Below are 27025 nucleotides of genomic sequence, written 5' to 3' on the forward strand. Positions count from 1 at the left end.
CGCACGCCTTTGATCCCAGCACTCAGGAGGCAGAGGCAAGTGGATCTCCAAGAGTTTGAGGCCAGCCTGGTCTACAGAGCGAGATCCAGGACAGGCACCAAAACTACGCAGAGAAACCCTGTCTCGAAAAAACGGAAGAAAGAAAAAAAACAAAAAACAAAAAACAGCTTGTTCAAGGTCACACTGCTGTTGAGTAGTTTATCGAAGACCATCTTGGCTTTGTGGTTCTTCCCTTCTTTCTTTTTATTTAGGCATGCATGTGGTGGACACACACACACACACACACACACACACACACACACACACACACACACAGAGAGTTGTGTGTGGGTACCTGCAGAGGCCAGAGGAGGGAGGTGGATGACCTGAAGCTGAAGTTATAGGTGGTTGTTAGCCACTCAATCTGGGTGAAACCGAACTAGTCTCTGCAGGAACAGCTCTTAAGTGCCAGTCTGTCTGTCTCCCCGGCCTCCCCTGTTTTAAACATTTATTGCAGGGGTGGGGGCATGCATCCACAGCTTAGGTGTGGGGGTCAAGAGGACAGCTTCGTGGCATTGGTTCTCTCCTTCCATCTTTATGGAGGTTCCAAGGTTGGAACTCGGGTTGTCGGGTGAGCGCCATCCCCGAGAGGGTCACCTCACCGATCCTAGCTTTGCGTTGTCTTCCTTCAATATGATGGCAGGGAGACAAAGCAAACCTGCTTTCAGGAACTGGCAGGAAAAGGTGTGCATTAAAGGGCTGCCCAGCTTTGCCTGAATGAGCTGTCTTCAAGGGCTGTAACTTAGTCCACTACAAATACCTGCACTCAAACACCATGTTAACTTTGCCATGTGGAGGTACACACACGTGCCTATACGCACATTCATCCCACACAGACATTGGAACTCCACATCCCTGTAGTCACTTGCGGGTCCTAAGGTCAGAAACATCCCATCTCTGCCCCGTAGCTTCGTGTAGGAGGATTAACCAGCTGCAGAGCTCAGGGTCTGCCCCCCCTCCCCCTGGTGTGAACCTTCCCACAAAGCCCTGCCCGCACACTCCCCCTTTGTTCTCACACCCTGTCTGAAAATTTCAGCCACCTAAGGCCATTTCTGAAGACCCAGTTGTGAGTCACACACTCATTCTGAATCACCTTCTCACAGCTGCATGGGATGCCACACCCAGTAAGAGGAGGAGTATCGATCGAATAAAATAGAAGAAAAAGCAAAGGTCGCCTGGTAGAGCACTTTAAATGGGAACTGTGCTTAAGTGTGGGAGCCTTGTGACTGTCGGCAAGACTCTAGCTAAGCTGGAATGGACAAGGCTGAGCAACCCCCTCCCCCCCACTCCCAGGATGAGACCTGTTTAGCTGGGGAAGGATCACCTCTGCTCCCTGCCTCTACCTCTGAGCATTATTAGGTCCTGGGATAAGACTCCATGGATGTGGCTGGAGCCTCCTGCTCCAGGTGAGTGTGGCTTCCAGGGAGAACTTTCAAGTTAAGCTGGCCCTCTAGAGCCTGTCCTGGGCTGCTGAGTCAAGCCCATCTTCTATGCCACCCCCCTCCCCAAGCCAGGGCATTTACAAGGGACTCAGACCTAGCCCCTGGTGCAGGCAGTCCAGAAAGGACTTACCCAAGTGTGCTATGAGCTTGGAGTGGCGAATTTAGGAACCCCGCCAGGGCCTGGCCTGTCTGCTCACTGTTCCTGAGGTGAGCTGTGCTAGAGCAGCCCTATCAGAGGGAGAGACAAAGGAGAGCACAGACCCATGGAGGGACCTTAACTGGCTTTATCTGGTGTGGTCAGGTGTGTGAAAGGAAGGACGCGGGGAGGCTAGCTATAGCGTGATTCACCTCACCACAAGCAGTTAGGAATTAGAGGTGTACTGTGCTGGGGCTCCATGTGGAGCATGTGCCAGGTGTGACCCGGGGCTTTGGAGGTCCGAGAAGAGGTCCCATGCAAGTGGCATCAGTAATAATCCTGCCCATCCCCAGCTCGGAGGCATTGGCGAGGGAGCTGCTTCTGGCCGCACTAGAGGATCTGAGCCAGGAGCAACTGAAGCGCTTTCGCCACAAGCTGCGGGATGCACCCCTGGAGGGCCGGAGCATCCCGTGGGGGCGACTGGAGAACTCAGACCCCGTGGACCTCGTCGACAAGCTGACCCAGTTTTACGGGTCAGAGCCAGCGGTGGACGTGACCCGAAAGATCCTGAAGAAGGCGGATGCTCGAGATGTGGCCATGCGGCTCAAGGAACAGCAGCTGCAGCGTAAGCTGGATGGGGTAGGATGGGGTGGAATCGGTTGACTCGGCATGCTTTCCCCCATACACGGGGGGGGGGGGGGAGGAGCAGTTCCAGAGGCTCCCAGGGAAATGCCTTGCCCCATCGCTCACGCTCAGTGAGCCTCACGTTGGGTTTTCCTTCCAGGGCTCGGCCCCAGCTCAGCAGTTCTCTCCGTGTCCGGTAAGTTCCGCGGGGCACACAAGTGAGAGGTCCTATTGGACTCCTCAGGGAGCCCATTTCCTGGTGTTGCTTGGGGGTCCTTGGATGTGAGATATCCGGAGGAGGCCGTGACACAATAAAGGAAAGTGAGGCAGGGCATTGGTTCCAGGGTGGCGGCAACTCCATCCCTACCTTCCATGGTCTCACACCTTACAGAGTACAAGAAGAAATACCGCGAGCACGTGCTGCTACAGCACGCCAAGGTGAAGGAGAGGAACGCCCGCTCGGTGAAGATCAACAAGCGCTTCACCAAGCTGCTCATCGCGCCGGGGAGCGGCGCCGGGGAGGACGAGCTGCTGGGGCGGTCGGAGGAGCCTGAGCCTGAGCGTGCGAGGCGCTCTGACACTCACACCTTCAATCGGCTCTTCCGGGGAGATGACCAGGGCCTGCGGCCGCTGACCGTGGTGCTGCAGGGCCCGGCAGGCATTGGCAAGACCATGGCCGCCAAGAAAATCCTCTACGACTGGGCGTCAGGCAAGCTCTACCACGGCCAGGTGGACTTCGCCTTCTTCATGCCGTGCGGCGAGCTGCTGGAGAGGCCGGGTACGCGCAGCTTGGCAGACCTGATCCTGGACCAGTGTCCGGACCGCAAGGCGCCGGTGCGGCAGATGCTGGCGCATCCCCAGCGCCTGCTGTTTATCCTGGACGGTGCGGATGAGTTGCCTGCTGTAGTAGCCCCGGAGGCCGCGCCCTGCACAGACCCTTTTGAGGCTACGAGTGGCTTGAGAGTGCTGAGCGGACTGCTGAGCCAGGAGCTGCTGCCCTTGGCTCGCTTGCTGGTCACTACACGCAATGTCGCCTCCGGGAGGCTGCAGGGCAGACTGTGCTCGCCACAGTGCGCAGAAGTGCGCGGCTTCTCAGACAAAGACAAGAAGAAGTATTTCTTCAAGTTCTTCCAGGACGAGAGGAAGGCCGAGCGCGCTTACCGCTTCGTGAAAGAGAACGAGACGCTGTTCGCACTGTGCTTCGTGCCTTTCGTGTGCTGGATCGTGTGTACTGTGCTGCAGCAGCAGCTGGAGCTGGGCCGGGATCTGTCTCGTACTTCCAAGACCACGACATCGGTGTACCTGCTCTTCATCGCCAGCATGCTGAAATCTGCAGGCGCCAATGGACCCCGGGTACAGGGAGAACTGCGCACACTGTGCCGCCTGGCCCGGGAGGGCATCTTGAAGCATCAAGCACAGTTCTCAGAAAATGAGATCGAGCGGTTGAAGCTTCAGGGCTCCCAAGTTCAGGCACTGTTTCTCAGCAAGAAGGAATTGCTGGGCGTGCTAGAAAAGGAGGTCACCTACCAGTTCGTTGACCAGAGCTTCCAAGAGTTCTTGGCTGCCTTGTCCTACCTATTGGAGGCCGAGGGGGCTCCGGGGGCACCAGGGGGAGGTGTGCAGATGCTCCTGAACTCTGACGTAGAGTTGCGTGGTTATCTTGCACTCACCACTCGCTTCCTCTTTGGACTACTGAGTGCAGAGAGGATTCGTGACATTGAACGACATTTTGGCTGTGTAGTGCCGCCGCGTGTGAAACAGGACACCCTGCGGTGGGTACAAGGACAGGGCCACCCCAAGGTGGCACCCGTAGGGGCAGACAAGAAGGAGGAGCTGGAGGACACTGAGGAAGCAGAGGAGGAAGAGGAGGATCTCGATTTTGGACTGGAGCTGTTGTACTGCCTGTATGAGACACAAGAGGACGCCTTCGTTCGACAGGCTCTCGGCAGCCTTCCAGAGATGGTCCTGGAGCGAATTCGGTTCACTCGCATGGACCTGGAGGTCCTGAGCTACTGTGTGCAGTGCTGCCCGCCCGGGCAGGCTCTGAGACTGGTCAACTGTGGGCTGGTGGAGGCAAAGCAAAAGAAAAAAAAGAGTCTGGTGAAGCGGCTGACGGGGTGAGTCTAGAGGGCAAGGTTGTCCTCACCAGGGCAACTTGCACCCATGTGCCCATGCCCACTTGGGCTGGGAAGCATATCCACACCCGATAACCCACATGGCAGAGAGGACTTCCGGACCGCTTTACCCACCCCTTTGCAAGCAGCTGTCCCTCTTCTTCCCTAGAGTGACCTCACCATACCTACTTTTAGTCATGTAGATCAAGGCAACCTTCCCAGCACAGCCAACGGAGTTCGAGGAAGCGGCCTAGGCCCCTCCCTGTTGCACTTTTTCATATGTTCTGGAATAATGCCATGTCCTCTGTGTGCTGAGCCTTGTACCTCCACCCCAACACTATTTGCTGTCTATCTTCAAAGTCTACCCTGGCTCCCCCACTTGGGTCCAACTGCTGGCCCCAAGGCACTGACCACACTATTCCATATCCTCCTCCCCTCCCAGCCTCCACCAGATCCTAGGTTCCTGCAGGGACACGGACATTTACTTTCCATGAACTGGTTCTATTCAATACTCATCCCAAGACTTGCCTTCTGTTGAGAACATACACCAGGATGATGGCAGGACCTGGTCCTAGGGAGCTGCAGGCCCACTCTTGGGTTTTGTTCAAGTTTGTTGGGGGAGGCAATGCAAGGGATACGGGATAAGTGGCAGGGACAGTTCTGGAACCCCAGATCCTCAGGTAGGAAAAATTGAGTACTTTCTAGAAAGGCCTAGAAGGAGCACTATGGCCATCAACCTCTTTCTTTCTCTCCCTGCAGTTCTCAAAACACCACGAAACAAACCCCAGTCTCTCTGCTGCGTCCACTCTGTGAGGCCATGACTGCCCAACATTGTGGCCTGAGTATTCTGATGTGAGTCACCATGCCTCCGCATGGAGGGGATTCATGAGCTGGGTGCCCTGTACAGAGACGGAATTAGCTTTTTGGGGGAGGTGGAGGACATAGGCTGAGAGACTAACCCGGATCCATCACTATTAAGTGCTGGCAGGAAAAGGCTGGCGCTAGGCTTTGTGGGAAACGGAGTTCAGCACAGCTCGGGGGAAGAGACAGAAAAAGCAACAGTGTTTTCCTTTTGAAGAAAGCTCCCAAGTGCTGCTGGAGTCGCTACACCGTCTCTTTGCAGGGAAGCATTCAGAGGGGGTGGCCCCTGGTGCAGCTGCCTCTTTGTGCCCTTGAGCAAGTCGCCTGCCTATGCTTTGGTTTCCTCCCTGTAAGCTATAGCCAGCAATCCTACCTCAGAGGGTTGGTAAGATTTACTGAGGCTCCCTGGGTAGAGTTCTTCGAATATGGCAGGTGTCCTATCCCTCTTAGCTGTCACTGTTGAGTGGGAAGTTAGGAAAGTTATAGGAACGGATAGTGGCAGGCCACAGTGAAGCAGATAATCATAGGTCAATAGAGGATGAGGTGGGAAACTGGCTTTGTGGAGGGCAGGGTCCAGCAATCTGAAAATAAAACAAAAGAAGCCAAAAAGATAGTCACATTTGGGCCCAGAAATTCTACCAGAAAACGAAGTACATGAAGGTGCTCACTTCATGATTTGTAATAAGAAAAAAAAAAAAATCAGAACCAGCAGACTTGCACAGCCATTGGGGGTGGTGGCCATAATTAATAAAGGGTAATTATGAAAAACTGTACATTTCTTGACTAAACATCAGGCTATGAGGGAATGGGTAGTTGGTTCAGCTGGAGGTGAAAACGTGGTCACGGGCTTACAGACCAATCCACCTGCTTTTTTTTTTTTTTTTTTTTTACCGAAGCTTGTCACACTGCAAACTCCCTGATACAGTTTGCCGAGACCTCTCTGAGGCCCTGAAGGTAGCGCCTGCCCTAAAGGAGCTGGGCCTCCTCCAGAACCGGCTCACTGAGGCAGGCCTGCGTTTACTGTGTGAAGGGCTGGCTTGGCCCAAGTGCCAGGTGCAGACACTCAGGTGAGGCCTGGTTTTGGAAGGATGGAGGTAGGGGATACCACCTCCTGCAGCCTCTGAGCTCAGCCCTTCCCACAGGGTGCAACTGCCTAGCCTCCAAGAAGCAATCCAGTACCTGGTCATCGTGCTCCAGCAGAGCCGGGCCCTGACCACCCTGGATCTCAGTGGCTGTCAGCTGCTTGGCTACATGGTGTCCTGCCTGTGTTCAGCCCTGAAGTACCCTACATGCTGCCTAAAGACACTCAGGTGAAGGCCGGGGGAGGCATGGTGCTGAGGACATAGCCTATCAACCCTAGGTTAGAGTAAGTTCCTTCTGAGACCAAGCTCACACACAGATCTGGGTACCCAGCCTACAAAGACTAACCCTCTGTGGTCCTACCCAAAACTCTGGGTCTCAAACAAATACCCCTAGCCTACGGAGACAGTCTGAGCCCATGAGTCCTCATCTATCTTCCCTCAACAGCCCTCAACTTTTTTTTTTAAGATTTATTTATTTATTTATTTATTTATTTATTTATTTATTTATTTATTTATTTATTTATTTATTATGTATACAGCATGTATGACTGCGGGCCAGAAGAGGGCACCAGATCTCGTTACAGATGGTTGTGAGCCACCATGTGGTTGCTGGGAATTGATGTGGCCCTCAACTTTTATAGATTCCAGTGCTTCTAGTACTTGTGTCTTTGCTATAGCTAAGCAGACAACTCCAACCACCCCACTCTCACCTGGGTTCTTTCCCCCAGCTGATCGACCTTTGCCCCTAATTGACCCCTGTCCCTTCTGTCTTACCCATGTGGCTGCAGTCTGACCTCTGTGGAGCTGAGTGACGTGTCACTGAGGGAGCTTCAAGCTGTGAAGACATCAAAGCCAGATCTGACCATCCTCCATTCAAAACTAGACACAAAGCCTCTCAAGGGATGAAGCAGGGTCTTCTGAGACCCTGGAGGCCAGAACAGGGGAAGGATGCTGTAGCCAAAGCCCTTATGAAGATGGCCTCCCCATTCAAAAGCAGGAGGATGCCAGCTTCTCCGTCCAGGCAAGTCTCTCAAGCCAAGAAGCCACAGAAGGGCAAGCAAAGGACCCAGGTAGATAAAGGGCCTTGATAGCTCCTGGATGGGCCTGGCACATGCCCTGCCTTGAACACTCTGAGGTTACTCTTCCCCAACCCCACAACTACTGCTGCCTTCCTTTCTGGGCCCTCCAATCTGTCCCTTGCAGATAATCCCAGCCGTAATAAGAATATTCAATAATTGAGCATACTGTTTAATGGTGTTACTCATCTTTGATCTGGCCCACATCTGTTGTATGGGTGGATGCGGGCCCCCAGAGTACCACCCTCTGTAGGCAGAAAGTAGGTGGATCACCATTCCAACCTGGAATTTGGGGTGTTGGCTTTTGGAAGAATGCCATTCCTAAAACCTTGGGGCTTTAGCCCCGAGGGACCCACTTGCTGCCTGAGAGATACAGGCAAGGAGCCAGAGGAGTGACAGCTGACTTGGATGATGGGAGCTGGGGCAACACAGTGGATGTCTCCGCCACAATACATTTTCTTTTGGATTCCCTTTCACTGATCTCTGTAACAGTTGTCAAGGTATCAAAGTGGTGCTGACACGATCTTTCCTGCAACCACGTGTACAGGGCAAGGTTTAATCCATAGTCCACCACTGAAGAAGTGGGCTTGGCATGCTGGCCTGACTGCAGAGCCTGCAAGAGAGGTGTGGCCTTGCGGGCCAGGGCAAGCCATGGATGCCCCAGAACTGAGTCTTCTCTGCTCAGCACTCTGGGCTTGGGGCGCTCCGCAGTGAGCCCGTTTACTTCCCAGGGGAAATCCCTCCACAGTCTCTATCTCCTTAAATGAGCAACACAGAACCTGCTGCGCCAGTTACTTTTCTATTAGAGTAATACAACGCCATGGCTGGAAGCAACTTATAGAATGAAGAGTTGGCCCGGGCTTACGGTTCCAGAGGGATAAGGGCCCAGTAAGGCTGAGAAGCATGGCCACATGCAGCACCTATGTCAACCGGAGCAGAAACTGAGGGTTCACACCTTGAACCACAAGCACAAAGCAAAGAATGAGCTGGAAACGGCACTTGTCTCTAAACTCTCAAAGCCCGCCTCCAGTGACACACTTTCTCCAAGAGGCCACACTCCCTAAGCCTCCCCAGACAGTGCCACCAACTGGAAATTAAGTGTGCAAATATTGTGGTAGTTTGAATGGGAATGCCCCCAGAGGCTCGTAATTTGAATGTCTAGTTCCCGGTTGGCCGAACTGTTTGGGAAGGATTAGAAAGTGTGGTCTTGTGGGAGGAGGTGTGTCATTGGGGTGGATGGGGGGTGAGATTTCAAAAGCCCATGCCAGGACCAGCCTTGTTCTCTCCCTCTCTGCCTCCAACTTGCAGATCAGATGTGAGCTCTCAGTTACTTCTCCAGCACCATGCCTGTCTGCCTGCTGCCATACTCCCCGCCATGATGATCATGGACAAATCCCCAGAAACTGTAAGCAAGGGCCAATTAAACATTTCCTTCTATAAGCGGCCTTGGTCATGGTATCTCTTCACTGCAATGGAACAGTAACTAAGACAAATACCCAAGCCTTCGGGGGACATTTATGATTAAAATCGCCACCTGGTCCCAGAAGGACTAGAGTCCTTGGTGGGCAAGCATGGCAGCAGCTGGCAGGCATAGTGGTGGGAACTAGAAGGTGAGAGCTCACGTGTTAAAAGGCAAGCCTGGATCAGAGAGAACAAACTGGAAGTGGAGACCCTTCTCCAATCTCTCTTCTTCCAATCTCTCAAAGCCTACCTCCACACTTCTTCAGCAAGGCTGCACCTCCTAACCTCCCCAAACACCGCCACCAACTGGAACCAAGTGTTCAAATGTCCAAGCCTACGGGGGACATTTTTCATTCAAACCACAGCGTTCCACTCCCTGGCCTTCATAGGCTCCTGGCCACATCATAATTCGAAATACTTTTAGTCCAATTTCCAAAATTCCCATAGTCCTTTACAGTCTCACCATTGTTTAAACATCCAAAGTGTCTTCTGAGACTGAAGGCAGTCTCTTATAATATAGTTCCCTGGGGAAAAAAAAAACAACAAACCAAACTGCAAACTTCCAACATATAATGGCACAGAATATACCTTCCTATTGCAACAGGGAAGATATGGTAGAGTCAGGAAATACTGGACCAAAGCGAGACCACACTCAGCAGAGAAAACATCAAATCCTGCAGTTCAATGTTCACTGTGTAGGACTAAAGTTTTAAAGAGCTTGGTTTACTTTGCGCATCCAGTTTTGCTGCCGGCGACATATGTCTCTCTCTTGGGCAGACGTCTCACAACTTTGCAGTCTCCAACATCTTGGGGTCTCCCCTGCAGCCCAGGCTCCACTTTCACAGCTTTACACACAATCTCTCATTGCCTCCTTGCAGGGAATTCCTTGCCACATGTTGCCTGGCCTCAGTGGCTCTCTGAAACTGCCAAGTAAGAATTCATGCTCCCTAGGATTGGAGAGATGTCTCAGCAGTTAGGAACACTTGCTGCTCTTCCAGAGGATCCAGGTTCTGTTCCCAGCACCCATACAGCATCTCACAACTGTCTATAACTCCTTTTCCAGGGGATCCAGTGCTCTGCAAGTTCTAGGCATACACACACACGCACACGCACACGCACACGCACACGCACACGCACACGCACAGACATACTTGCAGGCAAAACAAAATAAAATTACATGCATACAATTATTCATACAAAATAAAAATTAAAAAAAAAATCATGACCCCTTTACTCTCGAATCCTTTGTGTCTCTAAAGCTAGTACCATGTGAACAACAATGCCAGGACTGGTGTGGACCGTGGGCCCTTGGATCATACTAGCAACAGTGTTTGTTTATTAATTAACAGAAAACTCCTTAGTTGGAAGCTTAGTTGTGTAAGGTCTTACCCTGAGGGCAGCCCTCCCTTGTTCCAGGGCAGAGTGGTACTCACCATTAAGGAACAGCTTACTCTGTAGTTTTTGTTGTTGTTGTTGTTGTTTTCTCTTTACTCTTTGCTCTTTGGGGGCCCACCACTTAGCTCCCAAATAATCACACAGAGACTTATTCTTTCTTATGAATGCCTGGCCTTAGCTTGACTTGTTTCTAGCCAATTTTTTTTTTTTAATTATCCCATCTACCTTTTGCCTCTGGGATTTTCTCCTTCTCTGTTCTGTATACCTGTCTTTACCACTTACTCCGCGGCTTGCTGTATAGATAGGTGGCTGGACCCTGGTGTCCTTTCTCTATCTCCTTTTCTCACTCATTCTTCTCCTCCTCCTCCTCTCTTCTTCTTTTTATTCTCTCTGCTTGCCAGCCCTGCCTATTTCTCTCTCCTGCCTACCTATTGACCACTCAGCTCTTTATTAGACTGGTTAGGTGTTTTAGACAGGCAGAGTAACACAGTTTTACAGAGTTAAACAAATGCAACATAAAAAAATGCAACACATCTTTGCATCATTAAACAAATATTCCACAGCACAAAAGAATGTAACATATCTTTAACTAATATCCCACATTACTCCATTTTCCTTTTAGTTAAATCTTCATTTATTTCTGTGTTGTTCCCTATAGTGTTTGCTTTAATCATGCCCCAAGCTAAAGATTAATCGAACAGTCAACTTGTTTGTTTGGTTTTTTAATTCATTCTTCTTCTATGATCTTGTGATTAACATGTCGTAAACTGTTCCAGTTGTTTCATGGTATGTTACTGAAACTGTCTGGCCATAAACCCATAACAGTTCTTTTCCCATCATAATAAAAGTAACTGCACAATTCCACTTCCGTAATCACTTGCTCACCTGCTGTAAAGAGGCTCCCCTGCTTTTAGTCTTGACTGCGTTAGCCTCCTGTTATTGGGGAGACTGTAAGTTTGGCCTGCATGTAAATTTATTTTTTAACCTTACAACATCTCAGTGTTACCTCCTGGGTTTTTTGTTTTGTTTTGTTTTGTTTTGTTTTTGTTTGGTTGTTTTTTGTTTTGTTTTGTTGTTGGTTGGTTGGTTTTGGTGGTTTTTTGTTTGTTTGTTTTGGGTTTTTGTTTTTGGCTTTCCAACACAGGGTTTCTCTGTATAGCCCTGGCTGTACAGGAACTTGCTCTGTAGATCAGGCTGGCCTTGTAGGCTAGGCTTGCCATCACCACCCAGCAAGAGTGGTACCCTTGGGGCTGGAGAAATGCCTCAGAGGTGAAGAACACTGGCTGCTCTTCCAGAGGTCCTGAGTTCAATTCCCAGCAACCACATGATGCCTCACAACCATCTGTAATGAGGTCTGGTGCCCTCTTCTGGCCTGCAGGCATATATGCAGGTAGAACACTGTATACATAACAAATAAATCTTAGGGAAAAAAATTTCAACAACAACAACAACAAAAAAAAAAGCCAGGCGATACATAACAAATAAATAAATCTTAGAAAAAAATTCAAAAAAAAAAAAAAAAAAAAACCGGGTGGTGGTGGCGGCGGCGGCGGCGGCGGCGGCGGCGGCGGCGGCGGCGGCGGCGGCGGCGGCGGCGGCGCACACCTTTAATCCCAGCACTCGGGAGGCAGAGGCAGGCAGATCTCTGTGAGTTTGAGGCCAGCCTGGTCTACCAAGTGAGTTCCAGGAAAGGTGCAAAGCTACACAGAGAAACCCTGTCTCGAAAAACAAAACAACAACAAAAAAAGAGTGGTACCCTCAGTGACACTCTAGCTTCCTTAACAATTACAGTTCTCTCTTCCAGCACAAGCCTTGGCTACAGCATTAGGCTTCCCAGTGCTCCTTCCTCTGCAAACTGTACTTTTTGTATTTATTTTTGCCCGCTTGCTCTTTTTCACTGTAGACCTGCCTAAGTGTTATCAGTAACAACCATGCACAGACTCAATATTATGTTGTCTTGAAATTTCCCCCACTAGAGAAATTAGCCCATTACTTTAAAATTTGACCTCAGACAAGTTTTTAGGACAAGGGCAGAAAGCAACCAGCTTCTTTGTCAAATTATCACACAAATGGCTTCTAGCCCAGTTGGCAATATTGTTCTCCTCTGAAATTGCTTGAGCTGGACCGACCTCTACAATCTAAATTGCTCTCAGTACTACTGTCTTTTAGGGTCTGACTAGAATGGCCCTTTAAGCTCTACTTAAAGCATTCAACCATTTTTCTAGTCTAAAGTTCCAGAGTCTTCTGCATTCTAAAACCCAACATGGTCAGGTTCTTTGAAGAAAAATCCCATTCCTGGTACCAATTTCTGTATTAGTTACTGTGACAAAAAAAAAAAAAAAAAAAAAAAAGAGTAAAAACATGCCCAAAGGCAACCAAAAGAAGATATTGTTCATTTTTGCATTTTGCTTACAGTTCCAGAGGAACAGGAGTCCCTCATGGCAGGGAAGCCCAGCAGCACCCGGCAGGCACAGTGGCAGGAACAGAATACTAAGAGCTCACATCTTCACAGGCAAGCATGAAGTAGAGAGAGGAAGATATAATCCCTTAACGCCCACCCCCAGCGACATACTTCTTCCAGCAAGACTGCACCTCCTAAACCTTCCTAAATAGTGGGATCCAAGTGTTCAAGTGTTGGACACCACCAATAAGGATCTGAGTGTTCAAATGCCCGAGTCTGTGGGGGAACATTTCTTTTTTTTGTTTGTTTGTTTTTGGGTTTTTTGTTTTGTTTTGTTGTTGTCTTGTTTTGAGACAGAGTTTCTCTGTGAAACAGTCCTGACTGTCCTGGATCTCACTCTATAGACCAGGCTGGCCTTGAAATCACAGAGATCCACCTGCCTCTGCCTCCCGAGTGCTGGGATTAAAGGCACATGTCACCACCGCCTAGCTGGGGAACATTTCTAATTAAAACCACCTCACCTACCTTCCTGGAGCTAGTGTGCTGGACCTAGCAGAGAGACAGACAATAAGTACATAGAGGATATTATGAATATCATTCAGTAAATATGTGATACCTAAATACATAACATGTAAATATGTATGATGTATAATCATGTATTGATACTTAAAATATGGTAAATACCTATATAATACAGAAACAAAATACAGTAATATATAGTACATAATATACTAAATGTATGTCTGAAACATGCAATAAGTAGGTGTGTGATACATCAAGTGCATGTGAAATACACAAACAAGATACAGTGTGAGCCAGGCGGGGGTGGTGCACGCCCTTAATCCCAAAACTTGGGAGGCAGAGCCAGGTGGATCTCTGTGAGTTCGAGGCCAGCCTGGTCTACAGAGTGAGTTCCAGGAAAGACACAAAGCTGCACAGAGAAACCCTGTCTCAAAAAAACCAAAAAAAAAAAAAAAAAGATACAGTGTGTGATACACACACACACACACACACACACACACACACACACACACACACACTAGATTAAGACAGAATATAATAAGTACGTATGGAAAGATGGGGAATTGAGAAGACATTGAAAGAGAAAGAGGACTCACGGTCTAGTTTGTATTTTCTGCTTGTTGAAAGTCAAGACTTTCTTCTTTCTTTTTGGCTTATGAGACAGGGTGTATGTGACCCTGGACGTACTGGAACTGACAAGGCAGACCAGGCTGGCCTCAAACTCACAGAGATCCACACTTGCACCACTATGTCTGGCTAAAGAATCAAGATTTTCAACACAACTGCCCAAATGAACCTCACCTACAAAGACAGTTTTTCTCTTCTTGAGACGTCTCAAATTAGAAATGTGTCTGAATAGATGGTTCAGTGGTTAAGAGCACAGGCTGTGTGGGGGCTGGGGATTCAAACTCAGGTCCTCAGGCTTGCACAGCAAGCACTTTACCCACGGAGCCATCTCTCCTACACTCTCAAGTAAGAATTTCATAAACAAGTGCAATGTAATTTCTTAGGGCCAGACTGTTTGTGAGTTGTTTTGTTTTAAAGCAGGGTCTCATACAGCCCAGGCTGGCCTCTGGCTCACTGTATATATAGAAGATGGCCTTGAACTTCTGATCTTCCTTCTACCTCTACACCACTGTGATTACAAAGCGTCACTGTGTGGTTTAAGCCGTGCTATGGAGCAAACCCGCGGCTTAGCACATGGTGTGTAACCAGTCTGTTTGTGACCCTTTGCCACCAACTAGGATCCAAGTGTTCAAATACCCAAATCTATGGAAGCTATTTCCCATTAAAACTACCACTCCTGCCTTCCTGGACCTAGCAAAGAGACAGACAATAAGTACATAGATAATATATGAAGAGCATCCAGTAAATACATGGTACATAATATGTAAATATGTGTGATGTATAAGCATGATACAGGTACCTGTATCATATAAGTATTTACTATGTTTCATGTATACTTATATTATATAGGTATTTACCGTGTTTTATGTATCATGGCTATGGTCCAGCTAGTCCAACAATGGTTGTCGCCTGGTGGAAAGCCCAAGAATCTGGTAGTTGTTCAGTCCATGAGGCTGCATGTCTCTGCTGGTCTTCAGTCTATGTTGGAATCCTGAAGAAGTAGGCTCTAATACCAGCTAGTTACCATGTCCTTTTATGTAGTCTGTCACAGGTTGGTGTGGCTCAGATTTAAGGTAGATATTCTTACCTCAACTATCCCTGATTTAGGATGGGGCTCCCACCTCAAATGATCTAATCAAGAGATGTTGTTCGAATCTTAGATGGTCCTATAATAATAATTAAAAAAAAAAAACTCAGAGCCAGATGTCAAGGTGAAAGCTGAATGATCTGAGAAGCAGTCACTAGTTCTTACCTCTAAGAAATCCTCAGCCTAAAGAGAGTACCTGTTTCCTCACGCCTTATATACCTTTCTCTGCCCTGCCATACTACTTCCTGGGATTAAAGGCATGTGTACTTCCCAAGCAACGGCATGAATTCTCAAATGCTGGGATTAAAAGTGTGTGCCACCACTGCCTGGCCTCTATGTCTAATCTAGTGGCCGGCTCTGTCCTCTGATCCTCAGGCAAGTTTATTAGGGTGCACAATATACCACCACAAAGAAAATCCCTCACAGGTGTGCCTAACTGCTTGGGTTTCAGTTGATTCCAGATGTAGTCAAGTTGGCAACCAAGATTAGCGATCTCAGCAAGCAAGCTGTAAATCTTACAGGAAAAGGGAGATGGGAAAAGAAGGTCAATCTCTTTCGTCTTAGGGTCCAAGAAAGCAGGCAGGTTCAGCAATGGAGGTCAGCAAGCTGCAGGGCAAAAGACAGTGGGGATGGATGAAGAGGTGAGGGTGGGGATGGGAGAGGGTGGGAGGCGGGTGACGTCAGCAAGAGTAAGAACATCTAGAGGGTCGAGGAAGGAGATAAGGCCAGCGAGACAGCGTGGTGGGTACGAACACTTGCCAAGTCTTCCCATGTGTGTTAGATCCCTGGCCCCCACACGGTGGAAGGACAGAACCAACTCCCACAGGTAGTCCTCTGGCCACAGGAGTACACACAAGTGCATGCCCACACACATACACTAAATAAATCAGTGTACAGATTTTTAGTTGAAAAAAAATGGGGCCAGAAAAATGACTCCGTGGGTGAAGAAGCTTGCTGCCAAGGCTGATGCTCTGAGTTTGATCCCTGGATCCACATAGTAGGAGAGAACTGACTCCCAAAAGTTGTCCTCTTGTTAGAATAAAAAAATCTCCTGATCAGGGCTGGGGAGATAGCTCAGTGGTTAAGAGCACTGGCTGCTCTTCCAGAGGACCCAGGTTCAATGCCCAGCACCCACATGGTGGCTCACAACTGTCTGCTAACTCAGTTCCAGGGGATCCAACACCCTTATACTGACATGCATGCAGGCAAAAACACGAGTGCACATGAAATATAAATAAACAAGTAAAGAAGAGAAAAGAGAAAAACCCTCCTGGTCAATAGAACAGAATCTGTGACCAGGATAGAGGTCTAACATTCCGGTTGGGCTGTGTCATTCTCTCTGCCAGGCCCGGAACGGCAGGCTCACCTTAAGTTATGAGATAGGCCAAATAATAAGCCATTTAGTGGGATATTGTGCTTTTCCTCCCCAGAATCCCTGTCTCCAGTGCAGTAGTTTAGAGGCCACAGCCATTTGGGGGTCTAAGTGCACCCAATCTTCTGAATTATCCAGAAAAGCATAATGACTTTTCCTCTCCTTTCACCTCTTTTATTTGTTTATTTTTTAAGATTTATTTATTATGTATACAGTGTTCTGCCTGCATGTATGCCTGCATGCCAGAAGAGGGAACAAGATCTCATTATAGATGGTTGTGAGCCACCATGTGGTTGCGAGCCACCATGTGGTTGCTGGGAACTGAATTCAGGACCTCTAGAAGAGCAGCCAGTGCTCTTAACCTCTGAGCCATCTCTCCAGCTCCTCATCTCTTTTCTAAGCATGTTTTCCTTAATACTTTGGGCTTCCCACACAAACACACAACATTTTGGACTTTCTCTAAAGCCTTCTACCTGCCATGTGGCCGCTTATCAGCCATGTGTCTAACCTCCATGCCAGCATAAGTGGCATGGCTTTTGTCCTTCTCTCCTGCATCTTCCTCCTCTGGATAGGGGCTGCTGAGGTTTGCAGCTGGCCTGGCCTAGGGTTTTCTTTTAAAATCTAATAAAATTGTCCTTGAGTGTCTCTTTGAGTCTTCTCTCTCTATATTTCTCTCTCTGTTTTTTTAAGACAGGGTTTCTCTGTGCAGCCCTGGCTGTCCTGGAACTCACTCTGTAGACCAGACTGGCCTCAAACTCACAAAGATCTGCCTGCCTCTGCCTTCCCAAGGCTGGAATTAAAGTGTACCCAGATTCTTTTATTAATGAGACTAAGAAACTCTAAAGCTAGGACTGGAGAGATGGCTGAGCGGTTAAGAGCCCATGTGACTCTGGCAGAGGACCTCAGTGCCCTCTTCTGACCTCCTGAACACACACGGTGTGCAGACATATGTGCAGACAAAACACTCCAGACACATAAAATAAGAATAATTAAAATCTAGAACAAAAATAGAATTCCTCTTTCTTCCAGGGACCCCACAGCCACCGTAAGTGACAGACCCAGGTTAAGAGGCATGGTGGTGCACCCCTTTAATCCCAGCACTTGGGAGGCAGAGGCAGGTGGATCTCAGTGAGTTCAAGGCCAGCCTGGTCTACAAAGCGAGTTCTAGGACAGCCAAGACTGTTAACACAGAGAAAGCTTGTCTTGAAAAACCAAAAAAGAAAAGAAAAACAGGTTTGCAGGCTCCATTAGGCTTAGGAAACAGAAACTTCTGCTTGTAAGGTATGGAGACTTAATAACAATGTATAACAACAGGCCTCCTTAACAACAATGTGGCTCCTGTTTTAATTTCACACTCCTATTGGTGTTCCAATATACTAGGAACATATACTGGAAGGCAATGTGAGAGTCAAGGTCACACTTTAAGTTTTAATTACTATGCCTAAGAGATCCATGAAACAAAAATGTCTCTGATCTACAAGCCCCTTGCCCAAGGACAGATAGTTCCTGAAATGCTGGAGGCTATTGTTTATGGGAGATAAATAAACAAACAAGCTTGTTTGTCCCATCTGCACTGATGTGCTTGATCACATGTAGGCAGGAGGTTCACAGGCAGGAAATACATCAGGATGTGTGCTTGTCCCTGATTGGATGGAGGCTGGAGGTACATCAGGATGTATGCTTGCCCCTGATTAGATCTGATGAGAAATGTAATGAATTATGGATTTTTCTTGTTAAGCCCTTGCAAAATGTGATTCGGGTCCATTTTCTGGAGATCCAGAGATAGACCTAGCCAGAGCCCATCCACCTGGGCAGTATTTAATTAAAACTAGCTTCAAATTTGGCTTTAAATTGTAGTAGTGGATTTATTCTCAATGGGTAGGATTTACATCAACACTGAACAGACTCAGCAGGTTGTGTTTCTATATTTATTCATTTATATGTATATGTAACAACAATGGTTAAAAATTTGGGAGGGACATAGGTGGAGGAGTAGGACAGAAGGTGAAAATTATGTAATTATATTTTAACTAGATAAAAATAAATGATAGCTAGGTGTAGTGGTGCACATCTTTAACCCCAGCACTCAGGAAGAAGAAATAGGTTGGATCTCTATGAGTTTGAGGCTAGCTTGGTTTTCATAGCAAGTTCCAGGCCAACCACTCAAAAACATAAAATAAAAAATAAAGATAAGGACTGGAGAGATGGCTCAGAGGTTAAGAGCCCTGGTTGCTTTTCCAGAGGTCCTGAGTTCAATTCCCAGCAACCACATGGTGGCTCACAACCATCTATAATGAGATCTGGTGCCCTCTTCTGGCATACAGGCATACGTGCAGACAGAACACTGTATACATAATAAATAAATCTTTAAAAATAAAATCATTTCCCTAAATAGGAAAGGTCCAGTGGGCTAAGGGAAAAATCCAAAAAGCAGCTGTTTGTGAGATGTGTGACCCTTTATAGGGTCTTTACACAGCACTTACCTCTCTCATGTTCATATGTAGCAGGCTTTTTTCACACATGTTCTGTTCCTTAAATGAAGTCAGGTGAGGAAAAGGGCTTCCAGTCTTGGCAAACTGTCCCTGGCAGCTCTATTTGTTGTATCCAGCCTAAGGGAAACCAGCCAAGAGGGAAGAGTATCCAGTCTTTCACAGCCAACTGGCTTCTTTCATATGTTAATTCTGATGAAGTCCTTTTCAGTCTCCTCTCCTGCTGTATTAGGTCACTTTATATGTCTTCTTCTGACTTCTTACTCTCTTATACAGATGTGCTTCCACATTGACTTGTCCTGAAATTCTTTTCTGCAGTGGACTTGACCTCACTTTACCTGGGTGGTGGTCCCCAAGATGGAACTGGGCCTACCGCTCCAACACGGGGCTTTGGCTCCCTACAACACGGGCAGGCCTTGCTGCTATAGGCTGTAGAGGACGGCAGTGTGCACTGAGGGCTGGAGAGACTAAAGCCAAGGACTGCTGGCTCACAAAGGCTCCGCCAGGGAGATTTTCAAAGAGGAGGTGCTTGAGAAGAGAGAAAGAGAAGGAATATAGTAAGGGAAGGGAGCAGCTTGGAAAGTATCAGAACTACTAAGGAAGTTGACGCTGGAGAGATGGCTCAGTGGTTAAGAGCATTGGCTGTTCTTCCAAAGGACTTGGGTTCAATTCCCAGCACCCACATGGCAGCTCACAACTGTCTGTAACTCCAGTTCCAGGTGATCTGGCATCCTCACATGGACATGCATACATGCAGGCAAAACACCAATGCACATAAAAATAAATAAGTTTAAAAAAAAACAATACTAAGGAAGCCTGGGTATGATTGAGAAGAAAATTTTTTCTGGAAGGGTCCAGACTGAACTGGGCCAGCAGACTAGACCATGAGAGGAGAGGTGGGGGATGGGGGGGGGTAGAGGGAGAGAGCACATGACAACCAAGAGACCAAGATAGCTCATAGCCAAAATGTCTGGGTTATATAGGAAAGAGACGAAGCTCAGGGGCTGGAGGTTTAGGGTGGGGGCAAGGGATGCCAGCCAGGATGTCTCTGTACAGGTACTTATGGATAGGGACTGGGGGAGCCCAGAGGCTGGCATGGACCTTGAGATGCCAATAGGCACCAGGCATACTTAACAGAGGAGCCATAGAGGTGACATGTGTCCCTTTTGCCAAAGATAAGGTAGAAACTATCTTCTCAAGTCCCTAAGGGAATTCTGGCTTTTGTCTAAACGCCAGACCTTGGGAAAAGGAATTTCTTGGGGCCTAACAGGTGGTGCCTGTTCAATAGGAGAGGATGGAAAATGGATTGGAAAACCAAAGCAGGCAGAAGAGTATTTAGGGAGGTGAAGTCAGGTGAGGTAGCCAGCTGCAAACCTCTGGGTGTAAACGGGGGTGTGACCTAACCCTCCCTGCTTGCTGGCTGCTGCCCTGGGTGGGCACTGGAAACAGCAGCAGCAGTCTCTACGGTGGATCTAGGAAGCCTGGGCTCCACACTGGCCATTGGTGGCACCGAGACAAGGTAAAGAGGGTTTTGATCTGGGCAGCTGGACAGCAGAAACAGATTCTGGAGCAGGTGAAGCCCAGGTCTGACTGGACTGGTGCGCAAATAAGGAGTCTGAGGCAGACCAGGGAACTGATGAGAGGCAGGGACAAGACAGCCCCAGGTGCAGCCAGGAAGGTGGGCAGATGGAGATCAATGGGGTGGGGTCCTCAGCAAAGGGAAGGACTGTCCAAGAGGACTGGCCAGTGTCCCTCCTAGTGACTAAACGTCACTGTAGAGTGGGATCTCAGCCCAACCTACCCTTACAACATCTTAGAGCCCAAACTCAACTAATCCCACTTCCAGTACGACTTAGCACGGGCACTCGCCTCAGAGACCAAGACACTTCCCGGGTTCCGCCTAGACCCAGCCCCGCCCACCCGCCACGCGGCAGGGCCGCTTCTCCTTCCTCCCGCCAGGGGCAGCTCGCACCGCGCCGACCGAGTCTACTTATACCGGGGCCCGCACTGTCTGGAGCCGGGCTGCGGTGAGTCGCCGAAACTGCCCGTCCCCGCCGCCCACCCACCCCCACCCCCCTTTCCCAACCGGCCCTCACCCTCTTCCACCAAATACTCGACATTCTCTTTCGTCCCTTCACACCCTTGTCTCCTAGCCTGCCTGTCACCCCGCTCCTCTCCTCTCCGGCCCCTCCCCCCGCCCACACACTGGCTTCCTCTTTCCAGTCCCCAACTAAGTCCCAGTTTACGGTCCCCGGCCACCACCACTCCCGTCACTGTCCTCCACCACATCCGGTTCCTCCTCTCCCACCCCACGGCTCCCCTCGCTACCCCCCACCAGTTCCTCTGCCTCCACCGTCCCGGCTCCCGGAGGGTTCAGGGTCAGCGCGGAACTCCCTGTTTCCACTCTCAGCAATTTCTAGCTCGGCAAGATGGGTCGGGACCTCGCGAGAGGGAGACCTGTTGCGGGTGCTGAGGGATCCGGTTTGCAGATTCAGCTGAATCCCTAGCGGTCCTCTTGAGTGAAGGGTGTGTTCTCGGCGCAGCCCCTAAGTGGAGGCTTTGGAAGTACTGCTACCCTAAGCTAGCCCCTCACTCCCCTCACCGGTCTCAGGATCGTCCAAGGTCCCTGGAGACTTGGGGGTTTACTGTTCAGTGTGCCGAGCGAAGCCCAGCTAGTCACTGTCAACTCGCCTTCTCCAGGCCTCCCGGACTGAGACAGAGCTGTCCATGGACAATTCTGAAGACGACCCGACCATATTCAGTACCCACTGTCTGCCCAGTGACCCCAGGTTCTGGGCCACTGTCACCAACTCATACCTGGGTACACGTGTGTATCATGACACCATACATGTAAACGGTGTGTACAATGGAGCTGGAGGGCACACTCACCGGGCAGTTCTGCCCAGCCCCCTCAATGTCCAGCTGGAGGCCCCTGCAGGAACAGAACAGCTGACTGAGACCTTTGCCTTGGATACTAACACAGGTTAGCTGCCGCCAGTCCTGGTCAAGCTGTGGCTCAGGGTGAGAGGGACCTCCTCGCTGGTCCATGGAGTCTCACAAGGGAAAGGGACCACAAAAGCCCGTATGTGACTCAAGTCTGTAATCTCAGCACTGAGGAGGCTGGGGCAGGAAGGTGGAGAATTGGAGGACAGCCTCAGGTACATAACAAGATCCATCTCAAAAATAATAAACACATGGCCTTTAATTTAAGAAAGAAATTAAGCGTAAAAAGCTGCCTCCCAAGATGAGGCCTCTGGTTTGTCTTGCTTTCCTTTCATCTGGGTGGGCCCACTCCACAGTCGGGAGGGGCAACCTGAGGTCTGAGGACCCCTCTCCCAGCCCAGAAGGGTCATGGTGCTCCATGGTGTTGGGAGTCCACAGCTTAGAGTCCGTCTGACCTTCCCCAGGATGACCGAGGCTCCCAACCCTCCCTAGGTTCCTTCCTGCACACCCTGGAAGGCCCCAGCTTCCGGGCTTCCCAATGCATCTATGCTCACCGTGTGTTACCCCATGTCCTGGCCTTCAGCGTGTCCATCACACGCTTGGCTGCAGGGAACAAGCCTATCACAGTGCCGCTACAGTCGTCCTTCACTCCAGAAAGCCCAGACCTGGACCTACATGAGGGGCCCGACTTCCAGGGAGCCCGGTAAGGAGCATCCTGGGTAAATCTAGGAAGCCCAGACGGGGAGTCCTTCCCTGAGACTCACTTACGCTCTTGCAGGTACCTACATGGCCACACACTCACCCCTGAGCAGCCAGGAGAGCCTCAGCTGGAAGTACACATGCTATGGATGCCAGTTCCCCCAGCCTTGACCCTTGGGGAAGAGGAGCAGGACAGAACCTGGGACTTCCTGACGGTGGTTGGTGGCAGCCAGGCTGAGGCCCAGGGCTGCTTTGCTGAGGCCCTGCAGCTGCAGACTCAGGGTGTTCTGTATACAGCCCATGCAGACACTTGGGCCCAGCTCTGGGCAGGCTGTGGCCTGGATGTGGCTGGGCCCCTGGCCCTGCGCCAGGCCCTTCGTGGTTCTCTTTACTACTTGCTCAGTGAGCTTCCCCAGCCTGGCACCCAAGGATCAATCAGCCATGGGCTCAGCCCCGGAGGCCTCGCTAATGGGAGTCAGGAAGAGTGCTACTGGGGTCACATCTTCTGGGATCAGGTACCCCCTGCACCGGTTACACAGGAAGAGCTGTGTGGAATCGTTTGGGGCGTGGCTTTGAACTACTTGAAATCAATACTATAGAAAGCACAGGGGCAACAGACAGGAGGGCTTCCTGGAAGAGGTGGTTTCTCAGAAGAGAGATGTGTAGGAGTTTGGTGGAAAAGTGATCCAGGTTAGAGCAACAGAAGGTGCCTCACTGAGGTGGGAAGAACAGCAGGCCAAGACCACCAGAGCCTCAGAGTGAACTGGGTACCAGCCTGGAGCCCGCCAGAGGACTAAGAAAGCCGTAGAGACTTTTGAGAGGAAGGACGCAGGTGGAGATACAGTCTGGAAAGATCTGCCAGGAGTAGCTGGGTGATGGGAAGCAAGGCTGGAGAGGCCAAGGATGTAGCGTATGGCGTTCAGCGGCCGTGGGTGGGGAAGTATTGAGGGGGAAGGCTCAGGGCCATTGTGAAGTCTGTGCTGTGGCCCACTTGGCAGTTAAAGCCAAAGGAAGCGGAGGCCAGGCAGCCAGGGAGCCTAGAACAAGGCCTGGACCCTGATGGAGACAAACTAGGCCATTAGCATCTCCTGATGCTGCCTGGGCTGAGGACCAGAACTCTGCGCTGTCTAGGCTGGAGGGAGAGCACTGGCGTGGGCAGGTGGGGGAGGGCCCGGGTGGGCCTGGTGAGCATGAGATGAGGACCCCAGAGAGAGGCGGAGGGACCGCCAGAGGGTAGGGGAGAGGAAGCCTCCAGCTGTCTTACTTGCTGGAAGCCGTGGCGGGGTGGGATGTGGGCAGTGAGGGAGGGAGGAAGTATGGACTTCTGTTTAACCCCAGAATGGTTCATCCTCTTAGGACCTCTGGATGTTCCCAAATATCCTGATGTTCCACCCAGAGGCTGCCAGGGCCATCCTGGAGTACCGAGTCCGTACACTGGGAGGGGCCCTGAAGAATGCCCAGAACCTAGGCTACCAGGTAATGGGGCCTGGGCACCATCCTATAGGGCCCCTGGCCCAGGGTCTTCCCAGAGCCATTCTGTGAGCACCAGACCCCCATACCTCCTCTTTCCTTTCCTCCACAAAGGACTGCACCCCTGGTAGGACTGGGCTACCCCTCCAGATCAAGACCTGACCGTTCCCTCGTCTTTCCTCACAGGGAGCCAAGTTTGCCTGGGAGAGCGCACGCACTGGCCTAGAGGTCTGCCCTGAGGACATTTATGGGACCCAGGAGGTCCATGTGAATGGAGCCGTGGTGTTGGCCTTCCAGTTGTACTACCACTGCACTCGGGTGAGGCCCCGTCATATCCCGTGTGTGCCCATGCACCTCTCGGGGCCACACTCTACCCTGGGACCCCGGGAAGTTGTGTGAAGAGGGTCTTTGGAAGCCAGGCATCGCTCCCTGGGTGTTCAAAGGGTAGACCCTGGCCCTGCGCAGTGGCCCCCTTCTATGCCCGGTGCTTTGCCCTGCTCTCGCTCCCCAGGACCTGCAGCTCTTCCAAGAGGCTGGTGGCTGGGATGTGGTCAGTGCCGTGGCTGAGTTTTGGTGCAGCCGTGTAGAATGGAGCCCCCAGGAGAAGATGTACCACCTGAAAGGTGAGGACTAGGGAGCATGGTGGCCAGCTCAGCGTGGACGGTTACCATGGAAAGGCGTGTCCTGAGCCCCTACACTAACTGTCATGGTGGCCCCATGTGACCAGGAGTCATGCCCCCTGATGAGTACCACTCAGGAGTCAACAACTCTGTGTACACCAACGTCGTGGTCCAGAACAGGTCAGACATAGACCTCCCCTCCCCTAACCCAGCACAGCAGACGGGGTCCAGTCAGAAGCCATGCAACTATAGCCTGTACTCTCCCCAGCCTGCGCTTTGCTGCCGCATTGGCCAAGGACCTGGGTCTGCCTGTCCCCAACCAGTGGCTGGAGGTGGCTGACAGGATCAAGGTGCCATTTGACTCTGAGCAGAACTTCCACCCTGAGTTTGACGGCTATGAGCGTGGTGAGTGGTGCTGAGTCCTTCAAGGGCCCTTCTGCTTGGTCACCCGCCCCCCACCCCTTCACCGTGGCATACCCTCATCTCTTCGCCCAAGAGCCCATCCCCATCCTGCTGCCCCGCCCCCCAAATCAGGAGAAGAAGTGAAGCAGGCGGATGTTGTGCTCCTGGGATACCCAATCCCCTTTCCCCTGCCACCGGACATCCGAAGAAACAATTTGGAGATTTATGAGGCTGTGACATCGGCCCAGGGCCCTGCTATGACCTGGGTGAGGAGCCTGGCGGGTAGTCTCACCCTTCTGTCCTCACTTACCTCCCCACGTGGTGGTGAGTCTCGCTGCTTCAGATCTGCATTCTGACCCCAGAGTATGTTTGCTGTGGGCTGGATGGAGCTGAAGGACCCCTCCACGGCCCAGGTCCTCCTGAGCAGGAGTTTCATCAACGTCACCGAGCCCTTCAAGGTCAGCCTGGCTCCCACCCACCCCCCACTGCCTCTCCCTTCTCCCACTGTGGTAGTCTCAGCAGGGGGAGGGGCCTGCTTCGGCTGGTAGCCCCCTGTCACTGCCTGCAGGTGTGGACAGAGAACGCGGATGGGTCTGGGGCCGTGAACTTCTTGACAGGCATGGGCGGCTTTCTTCAGACAGCACTCTTTGGGTGCACAGGATTCAGGTGAGTGCAGTGACCCGGCAGCCAATTCCCACCTGTCCCGACCTTCTTCACACAGCTCTTCCCCCACAGGATCACTGAGACAGGTGTGACCTTTGACCCCCTGTGTCCAGACCTGGTCTCCGGAGTGTCTGTCTCTGGCATCTCCTACCTGGGGAACAAGTTTAACTTCACCTTTTCCAAGGACTCTGTGACACTTGAGGTCACAGCCCGCGCAGAGCCCTGGGCACCCCTGCTAGAAGCTGAGCTGTGGCCATCCCTGGCCCGGCTCCCCTTGCCACCAGGTAAGGAAAAGCCTTTGGACATGTGACCCAGAAGTCTTGGTGCATGCCCTAAAGGATTAACCTTCTCTCTTTCAGGACATAAAGTCTCCTTTCCCCACTCAGCTGGCCGGATACAAAAAGCATCCCCTTAGCTGCCCAGCAATTCCAACTCTTCAGTGTTTTGACATTAGAACCCCGTTCCAGGACCTCTGGGACACTTTTGGGCCCTCAGCTGCATTCCCCACAACCCCAGTCTCTGAATCTGGATCCTGCCCTAAGCCATTAAGGCTTAGGGTGTTCCCTCTGCACTTCCCCTTCCTCCTTCCTCTCCTCACCACCTCCAGTACTGGGCTATCTACCTAGAGCTTCATACAATCGTTGCTTTGGGGCTGACCCCAGCCCCCTACCCTTCAGCTCCTCATTTTGCTGTCTCCCTAGGCCTTAACTTCCTCGCTCACCTCTGGTCTCTGGATTGCTCTGGTCAAAGCTGGGTAGGGAATGGCCACCTGCTGAGAAGGTGGCCAGCAGGTGGGTCATGGAGTCAGGGGCTTAGCTGCCCCAAACAAGAGCTTCCTGTGGCATGTGGTTGGGACCCGACAGGGCTGGTTTGTGACTTTGAACTTCCTATTCTGTGACTCCTGTTGACGTCAATGGCATTTAGCATAGTGGGCTAGGGCAAGACTCCTTAACCATGCAGCCTGTGAGAAGCAAGGCCGCGCTATCACCAGAGGACGAGGTAGATGAACGTCAGAGACCACGGAGTTCCTGGCTGGTGACCAGAGAAACTGGAGTCAAATGGGCAGGGTTCCAGGCCGTAGTCCTGGCCATCTGTGCCAAGGAGCTACCCAGGCTTCACTCCTGGTCCTCAGTTCCTGGCATGCTTTATCAGTGTTTCCCCAGAACAAGGTGCATAGAATAGGGCCAGGATCCTGGTAAATCCTGTGCCCCTGGACCAAGCCAAGTTGGCTCATTAAAGTCCATGCGAGCAAAAGCTCCTGAAGTCAGGTGTGTGATGGATTCATGTCCCTTTGCACCTGGGGCTGAGTGGTGATGTGCTTTCAAAGCTCAGGAGCAAGGTGGGGCCCTTGTGTCTTCCTCCACCTTCTTTATGGTGGGCCAGGAGCTTATCTGGCAGAAGTAGATATTCATCTGCTGCCTCAAAGCCAGGGTTGGTTGGTGACACTTCACCCAAAGACTAGATGTAGCCCAGTACCTGTGCGTGTGGTCTCTTCTGTGC

General features: G+C 50.7%; 2 protein-coding genes and 1 long non-coding RNA gene across 6 annotated transcripts; 2 read left to right on the forward strand and 1 right to left on the reverse strand.

Moving 5' to 3' along the window:
• Positions 1–595: 595 nt before the first annotated feature.
• On the forward strand, positions 596–9932 carry Nlrp6 (NLR family pyrin domain containing 6). The gene is made up of 8 exons (XM_006977190.4): positions 596–1445; positions 1971–2242; positions 2402–2437; positions 2633–4358; positions 5115–5207; positions 6113–6283; positions 6359–6526; positions 7087–9932. The coding sequence occupies exons 1-8, from the start codon at positions 1417–1419 to the stop codon at positions 7202–7204; spliced, it is 2613 nt and encodes an 870-aa protein (XP_006977252.2). The 5' UTR covers positions 596–1416; the 3' UTR covers positions 7205–9932.
• On the reverse strand, positions 4174–27025 carry LOC121832725 (uncharacterized). 2 transcript variants are annotated; one of them, XR_013046032.1, is made up of 5 exons: positions 26247–27025; positions 18723–19256; positions 7073–7133; positions 5590–5797; positions 4174–4305 (listed from the first exon to the last, which is right to left on the reverse strand). It is a non-coding gene; the product is annotated as an uncharacterized LOC121832725 (long non-coding RNA). The 2 variants fall into 2 exon arrangements; XR_006076419.2 differs by lacking the exon at positions 7073–7133 and having other exon boundaries at positions 26247–27022.
• On the forward strand, positions 20626–26792 carry Pgghg (protein-glucosylgalactosylhydroxylysine glucosidase). 3 transcript variants are annotated; one of them, XM_076554953.1, is made up of 16 exons: positions 20630–20755; positions 21139–21254; positions 21429–21585; positions 21712–21886; positions 22164–22374; positions 22450–22885; positions 23727–23846; positions 24027–24158; positions 24352–24463; positions 24568–24640; positions 24729–24865; positions 24995–25128; positions 25225–25320; positions 25431–25528; positions 25598–25809; positions 25885–26792. In XM_076554953.1, the coding sequence occupies exons 6-16, from the start codon at positions 22511–22513 to the stop codon at positions 25938–25940; spliced, it is 1545 nt and encodes a 514-aa protein (XP_076411068.1). In that variant the 5' UTR covers positions 20630–20755; positions 21139–21254; positions 21429–21585; positions 21712–21886; positions 22164–22374; positions 22450–22510; the 3' UTR covers positions 25941–26792. The 3 variants fall into 3 exon arrangements, 2 of the variants coding, with proteins under 2 accessions (XP_076411058.1, XP_076411068.1); XM_076554943.1 differs by lacking the exons at positions 21139–21254; positions 21712–21886 and having other exon boundaries at positions 20626–20755; positions 21429–21711; XR_013046024.1 differs by lacking the exons at positions 21139–21254; positions 21712–21886; positions 24995–25128 and having other exon boundaries at positions 20626–20755; positions 21429–21711.

Source organism: Peromyscus maniculatus, chromosome 1, assembly GCF_049852395.1.
Source record: "Peromyscus maniculatus bairdii isolate BWxNUB_F1_BW_parent chromosome 1, HU_Pman_BW_mat_3.1, whole genome shotgun sequence".
Taxonomy (NCBI): domain Eukaryota; kingdom Metazoa; phylum Chordata; class Mammalia; order Rodentia; family Cricetidae; genus Peromyscus; species Peromyscus maniculatus.

Excerpts from the sequence above, each read along its gene's own strand:
- Nlrp6 (XM_006977190.4), top strand. The coding sequence starts at position 1,417 with ATGGATGTGGCTGGAGCCTCCTGCTCCAG. Across the intron at positions 1,446-1,970 it reads GCTGGAGCCTCCTGCTCCAG|CTCGGAGGCATTGGCGAGGG; the intron begins GTGAGTGTGGCT and ends GCCCATCCCCAG. Across the intron at positions 2,243-2,401 it reads CAAGGAACAGCAGCTGCAGC|GGCTCGGCCCCAGCTCAGCA; the intron begins GTAAGCTGGATG and ends TTTTCCTTCCAG.
- Pgghg (XM_076554943.1), top strand. The coding sequence starts at position 21,456 with ATGGACAATTCTGAAGACGACCCGACCATATTCAGTACCCACTGTCTG. Across the intron at positions 22,886-23,726 it reads GTCACATCTTCTGGGATCAG|GACCTCTGGATGTTCCCAAA; the intron begins GTACCCCCTGCA and ends TCATCCTCTTAG. Across the intron at positions 24,641-24,728 it reads AACGTCGTGGTCCAGAACAG|CCTGCGCTTTGCTGCCGCAT; the intron begins GTCAGACATAGA and ends TACTCTCCCCAG.